This window comes from Salvia miltiorrhiza, chromosome 7 (genome assembly GCF_028751815.1).
Source record: "Salvia miltiorrhiza cultivar Shanhuang (shh) chromosome 7, IMPLAD_Smil_shh, whole genome shotgun sequence".
Taxonomy (NCBI): domain Eukaryota; kingdom Viridiplantae; phylum Streptophyta; class Magnoliopsida; order Lamiales; family Lamiaceae; genus Salvia; species Salvia miltiorrhiza.
Genome location: NC_080393.1, coordinates 14,092,769 through 14,101,223, shown reverse-complemented (window position 1 = coordinate 14,101,223; position 8,455 = coordinate 14,092,769). Strand labels below are relative to the sequence as shown.

Below are 8,455 nucleotides of genomic sequence, written 5' to 3'. Positions count from 1 at the left end.
TGAAATCAGAAGAGAAGTATATTTGAATATATTTATTAAATTAAACAAGAATATACAGGCAATGATGAAGAAGGAAAAATCAGTAGAATAAGCTAAAGTGATATTTTTTTATCTGGTGGTGACAGAATTACCCATGAACTACACATATGATGATGCACAACGCCGAGGTTTTATAGGTCGGACGAACCTGTGATCGGATTTTCACGAGCGCAGGACCCCGTCTCACAGAAGGAAAAATAAAAAAAAGAGCGAACCGCCTAGATGTAATATACTATACAGCTCCTGTATCTCCCTCTACATGAAGTAGCTAAGTGATGTCTTCTTTCTTGATCCACCCTCCCCGTATAATTCGTTCCACTGTTGAAGCTCGTTCATGTTTTGTGATTCTGATGCAACACTTGCACATACCTACATTTCCATCCAATACACCAAACTTATTATTATTATTTCAGAGAATGAAAGTAAATTATACTATATCTCTTGTTATCAGAATATACTCTATTTCATATCTGAAGAAACATCATTCAAGATGTAATGCGACAAAAGAAAAGTAAAAGCCATGAATACTGAAAAAATTTAAAATCTTAATGAACCGTGCGAATTGATATATTTGACAATTCTAAGAAAATTCAAAATCAACCAACAAAGACTTCTGTATTTATGCATTTTAATCATTAGTTAGGAACCGAATGAAAAAGAGAACCAAAAATCCACACAACATCAATTACAAAGGGAAAATTCAAAGATAAAAATAGAGAATAGATATTCGAGGCAAGTAAAAAGTAAAAGAAAAAAACCAAATTTAACAAGACCAACATCAGAATATATATATATATATATATGGTTTTATTTTATCTTTTTTGTATATCCACAATACAAGCGTACCTGTTCGTGTGCGTGTTTGAAGTCATCCATACTCAGGCACCGAACATCAGAACAGCTATGCAATGAAGGCAATGGTCTGTTCTCAGCCAGAGCCAAAGCTTTCTCCTACAATATTGCAACCATCCATTTATTATATTAGCTTCTATGTGAAAACCAACATGACATACAAAGCTAGTCGTCTAAACAACTTCAGAAGCAACTAGAAGACTATATATCTAATGAGTAGAAAATATAGCAGGTCTCAGCACAACTATATTTTGAAATCAACATTTTAAGATGCCAGGACTATACACTAAACTGGAAAATCGCACTAGAAGAAAGTTTTAATAAAGTGAACATACCTTCTTCTCCTTCTCCAAAATTTGTCTTATTGGGTAATGTGCAGCTGCCACACAAAGATTCTGAGAAACAGGCACGTTTCCCAAATGAAGGAAGTGAGAACATGAATATTTACGGGATTACAAGCCAAAACCAAAAAATGTTTAGAACTTATGCAGAATACGAGGCAAAGTGATCAAACCTTTAGATCACTTCCTGAATACCCCTCGGTCATTTTAGCAACTGCTTCCAGATCAACATCTGGACCCATCTCTTCTGTGGCTAATATCACCTTCAAGATTTTCTCCCTATTTTGAGCTTCGGGCAGACTGACCATCAACCTGCTCGAATGTCAAATAGATCAAGACTCAAGAAAACTGTCGAAAAATGCTTCTCGTTTAGATAATCAAAAAAGCTGTTTGAAAGGGCAAGGATAACACCTCCTGGGAAGCCTCCTGATTACTGCCTCATCCAAATCAAAAGGCCTATTTGTTGCTGCAAGTACCAGTACACGTTCCTTATCCTTTGTACGCAAGCCATCCCAGTTCACCATAAATTCATTTTTCATTTTACGCATTGCTTCGTGCTCTCCTGGGGTTTCCCGTCTCCCTAACATACTGTCAACCTGTGGCAACATACATATAAATGATAAATATTACATAGAAATATTTATTGAGAAGACCATAATAAATGATATCACAACAACAATAACTAAAGGAGGATTATATTGACCTCATCAACAAAAATAACGCTAGGCGATATTTTGCTGGCCAAAGTGAAGACTGCTTTCACGTATTTCTCCCCTTCACCAAACCACTGAGTGCAAAATAATCACAATGAGCAACAGATAGGGTAAAACACACGATAAATGACTATGTTCAAGGGATAGTGAAAACTTTACCTTTGACGTGATGCTTGACATGGATATATTGATGAAATTTGCACCAGCTTCCGTTGCTACAGCTTTTGCAAGCATTGTTTTACCTGTGCCGGGAGGCCCAAAGAGCAATATTCCCTTACAAGGCTGCCAAGGTAACAGTTAGAACAAGAACGTGTCTATTTCATGAAAAATGGAAAGAAGAATGCTCAATTTTCTGATATGCTTTAAGCACAAAAGGCATTTACTTTTCTAAGCTGTCCTTTGCTGAACAACTCTGGCCTTTGCAGAGGTAGCATCACTAATTCCTTCAAAGTTTCCTTCACATTTTCCAACGCTCCAATGTTGTCGAAACTGACTCCAATGTCACCGGGTGGAATGACCTCAGCAAGGAGCTTTTTCTCGAATTCATTATCAGTGACCACGTCCTGAAACATAAAAAGTTATTTCATGTACCATGTTACGTGAAACGGTAGATAGTATGATAGTACAATGGAACAGTTCAGATTACGACAAACACAAAGATCAAAATTCCAAACTTCACCTTGAGAGATTTCTTCAAACTCTTGTTTTCATCTTGGATGCCTTGTAGAATGTCGAGCCCATATTTGATACTGTAATATAGTGCAGAAAGAATAGTGCTAAGACTCTAACCCAAAACCAACTACTCTATTCTCAGGCCCACAGTGGGAACAGGAATAGTTGAGACATAAAATTACCTTGCACTTGAAATAACCATTTTTTTATCTATGAACTTTGGGAGAGTGTAGTGCATGTAGTGATGAGTTACAGCCCAGCCAATAGCTCTTTCAACATCTATCACCATTAGAAAAAGCATCAAGGAATATCCAATTGAAAATCATTGACACCTCATTTAAAGATATTAAGTAAATTATGACTGACTTTCACCAGACAAAGCTTGATCCTTAATGCATAATGTTTCCAAATCAGGACAAACAAGGCTAGTCCGACTTAGCACCTGAAATTTAATGTGAAAGAGAGAAATAGAATATTAAGCCAAGAAAAAATACAAGAAGTTCATCCAAATATCAATACCGCAACAAAGTCAAGGCACAGATACTTATGAAGGGATGAAGGAACGACGGAACTAACCGAGTGGAAAAGGGCAATATTTGACTGTGATTTCATTGTCTCAACGTCTCGATCTAACTTTTGTTTCCAGTCCTCCAACATGGCTTCGTCCTGTCATATTTGAGCAGCATTCATAACTTGCTCTTGAAATAATCTTAGTAGCATCATATAGAAGCCAAAAATAGTGATTACCTGGGGAATCTGTATAGTCACTTTGTTTGGGAAAAGACGACTGAGTTGCTTCATACTTTTTAGGGCCTCTTTATTTTTATCTTGCAATTTACCAAAATTATCCTATCAAAAAACAAAATGTGCTCGTTAAGAGAAATTGATATGCACCATTGTAGTCATCTTCATGACTGTGTCTAGCAATCGCATAAATTGGATGTAATTAAATCAAATGAGAACAGGGAATTAGGGCAGAATAAATAAGTTTAGTTAACTCGTACCCCGAAAGCAATGTCGAAGAATGCTGTTTGGTTTGATAATTTTGTGAAAAGCAATCCACCAGGTTGTGGCTGAACCCAATATGCAAATTACAGTGTCATAAAATTATATAAATAAAAGTATATATATGTTTGTGGGAGTTCTTATGTAGAAATATTAAATAAAAGATCATCACATACTTTGTCCTTTCGGGTGTCTGTCTGAGTATGTGAAGCTATCACAACAACATTATCAGGCAAAGCTTCCAGCTTCATTTTGAAGGCTGTATATGCCTCCAGATTCCCGATCACCGATTTCTCGATGTCTTTGACAAACAAAATTAACGAGCCCCTTTTACTTTCCATCGATGCAACCTACAAAATTACAATGCATGTAAATATTAAATACCACATGGATATACAACATAAGAGAAAGCATTCTAGTGTGCCATTGCTAATACTTTGTATTTACCTCGAAGAGCTCATTAATGGCAAGCTCATCTATGTCATTTCCGTTGGAGCTTTCAGGACGTAGTGAATCGGCTGCACATTAAGAAAATAATCACAATTATAAATGAACGTATTCTAGTTACCGCGGTTAAATAATACAAGGGAACATAGGCCAGTCAAGTAAACTATTACCTGAACAAAAGAAACCATGATCTTCTTCGCAGAGGCCCCCAAGATCATTACCTTCGGGAACTGCTCTATCGAATCTAACCCCAATCTTAGAATAGCCATTTCCTTCAAAAGCAAGAACCACCTTGCCTCTGGAACCATAAGTTGGACCCCTGCACAAAATCTTACATTATCCCACATACAAATGAGGAAAACTCGCAACACATCAATATAATCATGCCAAGCAACTGGTGCAGCTCATCAACCCTGCATTCTCATAATTATGCAGATGATCGAATATCAAGTATATCCAAAGGCGAGGTGAGTTAAACAATGACATGAAAAGCATCAGAATCACATTCGCTCTTCACATCACTAACATAGATAAATATGAGTAGAAGGGTAACATTATTGAAGCACAGCAAAAGGATTCAAGTTGAAAAATCTTTGTCTTGAAGTTTGTACATCAGAAGGGGACATTTGACTAATAAGTAATAATTCGTCACTTATGCACTTTCATGCAACCGAAATCCAGTAAAATGACAAGTTAATTCATAAGTACATTTTATAGAAACATTTATCAGCAAATTTGAACAACAGTTTTCCACACTTTACCTAAATGGAGGGGGAAAGCCTGATGCTAATGAGCCCACGAACTTTACTCTATCACCTGCCACAGACCACAATCAATTAACCTAAGAGATTCCGAAACCTAAATTTAGACAAAAATGGAAAAAAGCTTTGAGTATACCTTTTCTGAAAGTGTAGTTCTTTGATGTAGCGGTAGATAGTTCATGCTTAGGCTGAGCAGGAGAGGCTATAGCAGAAACCCCGGTGATATTAGCCTCCTGACTTGACGCTGGTTTCTTATTGTGTACAGCAGCAGTAGTTCGCTTAGCAAACACACTAGCTCTCTCGGGCTTTGAACTTTCTTTTAAGGAATCAACTTCCTTTGTTATTGGTCCCTAAACAATTTTTTTAAATCACAAATGAGAAAATTAATTGCACAAAAGAGCAACAGAACTAACTGATGAAAGAAAACAGACGATATTTTTGCATTACTAAACATTTTTAGTGGAAACTTACACCCGGTAATGTAATAGTATCAACTATAAGTAGTCTCACGCCAAAAAACTTAGCAAGTGCCTTAGTCAATGTTTCCTGATATATTTCAGAACCTGTGAAGAAAAGACGTAATGTGATGGTCAAGATCAGCCAACCAAGTAAAATAAACATACTTAAATATTTGACGTATGGAGATATACTACCTCCTGGACCTGACAACAAAATTCTTGGGCACACCGTAGGGAGCTCTGAAGTAAGCTTTCCCAAATTTCCACACTTCAAATGTATGTATGATGAAGCAATAAGGACAGTCTTGGTTGTCTCACTGTCGGGGAAAATAAAAATTCAAGTAAGCAGCCGACATAGCAAATGGATAATCTATCCTATATGTTAAAAAAGGTAGCAAGTCTATAAATGGTTAAAGTAACATAGTACACAATAAGCAAGATCCCAGTAGATAATTGACATATACCTTAGATAATAGGGAAATTTCTCAAACGAAACATCCAGATCTTTCACATCTATTAATCCTTGCCGTAAGCTCTCTTTGAATTTTTGACGTCTTGACGACTGTGGAATCGGAGGACGAGAACCCTTTAGTTGATCTCCTCTGCCTCTGTTATGCTCATCAAGAATTCGCGATAGGCCTATATTAAACTCAGAAGCTGAGGGACCTGCTAAAAAATGCAAAACGGGTCTTAAGTCATTGTTTCCACCTACAATCTTCCCAATTTCAGCGTCATTGTTCAAGTTATCATTGGCAATATCAGAAGATGGAGCACCAGTATTCCCAACAACTGCTGCAGAAACATCGTCATTACAGGCAGAGGGACCTTTCATTTCGGTGTCAATGATACAATTGTCTGACACTTTGCAAGCAGAAGGTACCGATGAAATTTCAGACCCTTGCTGAACATCCTCACCATTCCGAGGTGATGGTGGAATAAGAGATAATTCATTTGTGAGATGCGAGAGTGAGGCCAGAGTTGACGCAACGGCAACTGCAGAAGTATCACCTGATCTAGCCTCGATATGTAATCCATTTGTGGATCCACCATGAGCTTCTAATATGCTGACTGAAGGCGGCTCGCTAGTTGTCAATTCTCCGGTGTTGGTAAGGAGTTGGAAAATCTAGTAATATGTCAAGAAAATAAACAGGTACAGCAATATAAATTGTACTAAACTACTACGAGAACAACACAGAAATAGAATGAAATTGTGTTGTGATAGGATACATAAGCATGTTTAGTCGATGAGCTAAAGACCACCTCATCACCTCCATTTAAAGTGATAGTGGAATCTTTTGCGTAAGCCGTTCCATTAACTTGAACAAGTCCTTTATTTCCCTTGATTTCAAGGAGTGTAACTGATTCCCCACCCTATGAAACGGGATAAAGAAGTGAAACAAACAAGCATAGAATCAGTAAGAATGATATAGGAATCCATGCATTAAATACCATGATAACAAAGACTCACAACATACCTCAGACTCAATGTGCTTCAGATTACACAACAACTTACTGATTAATGGATCTCGTACCCACAAGTCACACTGGCGGCCTTGACCAACACTAAATGTAGGGCCATGCATAACAACATGGGAATTCTGGGACGGGAAAATTGCACCAAACAAGTCAAGATAGAGAACTGCTATAAACAGAAACCAGAAATTATTGGAGCTACACGGATGCATGCATTTAAAGAAATTGAAGGCGTAGGCATGTAAATGAAGAGTCGCTAAACCCCCTACAAATAGCCTTGTTACTTGTTAGACTTCAACTGGATATGCATAAAGCTTACATACCCAACTGATTCCACAAAAAATATTCAATCTAAACCTCTCACTTATCAGCATAAAACAAACAATGTCTTGTAACTGTCACTAACAAAGGACCAGTTCAAGTTCAACTTTTTAGTATAGAATACATATTCTCGATGGACCTAGACTGTTTATGATTCCATATTGAGATTAGTAAAGTTTTCAAAGACCCTGCTTTTACATTTCCATACATCAAATTTCAGAGATGGAAATTATCTGACACACAAAATTCAGAAAATACTCAAAATAACATAATTAGACTAAAATCCAGACCAATACAAATGTCTATACACTCAAAATAATCTAACTGTTGTGAATCTCATTCCGCGAGAACCAAAACCAAACCAATTTCAACTACATCAACAATCCATTTTCATCTTTTAACAGTTCAACAAATTGTAACCACAAGAGAGCATATAGAGTAAACACACACCTGTGAACACTGAGATAGGAGTTTGCCCCATGCATCCCCAGTTTCAGTTTCATTAGATTTCAGCTGCCGCTTTCGCCCGACATTTATTAGCATCCCACTCGACTTCCCTTTATTAGCATCTAAATTGGAATCACCTGCATCCACCGCCATCGATTACCACAAGTAAATTTTCATAAATTCACCAAAAACTCATAAAAGAACTAAATTTCTCCAACATGCACAGAATTCTAAAGTCGTCTAGAAAGCAAAGAAAAAAAGAAAAGAAACAAGAAAATCCTCACCTTCGGCCACCGCCTCAGCCGCCTTCCCCGGCGGCGGCGTCAAGTCATCAGGCTGCTTCAAGCTGCCGCCAGCCAGATCAGCCGATCCGGCCTCCGAATCCTTCACCACGGCGGCGCCCACCACTTCCTCCGACGCCGACGAATCATTCATTGATGAAGCCGACGCCTCAGCCGCCTGCATGCACACAAAAACCCAGAATTGAAAACCGCCAAGAAACACAAGAAACGAAAGAAACCATCAAAGAAATCATCAAAAACCCCAAAACGCAAGAAGGGGAAAAAAATAAAGATTCAACCTTGGATCGCTTGGCGTTTTGCAGAGGAGGTGAGGAATCACTTAGAGTGCGCTTCGAGGCAGACGAGCTCCGCCGCGTCTCAACCATGGCTCCTGATCTAATAATTCGAAGAATACAAACCTCAAAATTCTCCAATTTCGATTGGGAATTAGAGAAAATACTCCCTCCACCAAGACAAAAAATATAGTATAATATATGCAAGCTAGAGAGAGAAAGAAGAAGAAATAAGAGAAGAGAGGAAAAAGTGAATGATTGCGGGAAATGGATTATATATATACAATCTGCTTTTGTAATTCGTAGTATTTTTTGTAGAATATAAAAAAGAAAACAAATTGTGGCTGATGAA

General features: G+C 37.7%; 1 protein-coding gene across 2 annotated transcripts; it reads right to left on the bottom strand.

Moving 5' to 3' along the window:
* Positions 1 to 8,455, bottom strand: LOC130995363 (uncharacterized). Of its 2 annotated transcripts, XM_057920621.1 has the most exons (27): positions 8,110 to 8,455; positions 7,814 to 7,988; positions 7,533 to 7,666; positions 6,764 to 6,886; positions 6,516 to 6,659; positions 5,753 to 6,411; positions 5,484 to 5,605; positions 5,302 to 5,393; positions 4,967 to 5,180; positions 4,831 to 4,885; positions 4,240 to 4,388; positions 4,070 to 4,140; positions 3,799 to 3,972; positions 3,622 to 3,690; positions 3,365 to 3,466; positions 3,194 to 3,283; positions 2,984 to 3,059; positions 2,800 to 2,896; positions 2,625 to 2,694; positions 2,329 to 2,508; positions 2,105 to 2,227; positions 1,936 to 2,019; positions 1,644 to 1,828; positions 1,406 to 1,544; positions 1,227 to 1,286; positions 886 to 990; positions 1 to 408 (listed from the first exon to the last, which is right to left on the bottom strand). In XM_057920621.1, exons 1-27 carry the CDS (start codon positions 8,194 to 8,196, stop codon positions 295 to 297), a joined length of 3,693 nt encoding a protein of 1,230 aa, XP_057776604.1. In that variant the 5' UTR covers positions 8,197 to 8,455; the 3' UTR covers positions 1 to 294. The 2 variants fall into 2 exon arrangements, with proteins under 2 accessions (XP_057776604.1, XP_057776605.1); XM_057920622.1 differs by lacking the exon at positions 8,110 to 8,455 and having other exon boundaries at positions 6,764 to 6,927; positions 7,814 to 7,951.

Coding starts and splice junctions, on each gene's coding strand:
- LOC130995363 (XM_057920621.1), bottom strand. CDS start 8,196: ATGGTTGAGACGCGGCGGAGCTCGTCTGCCTCGAAGCGCACTCTAAGT. Junction 7,989..8,109: donor AAAACGCCAAGCGATCCAAG/GTTGAATCTTTA, acceptor GTGTGCATGCAG/GCGGCTGAGGCGTCGGCTTC. Junction 1,829..1,935: donor GCGTTATTTTTGTTGATGAG/GTCAATATAATC, acceptor ATGTTGCCACAG/GTTGACAGTATGTTAGGGAG.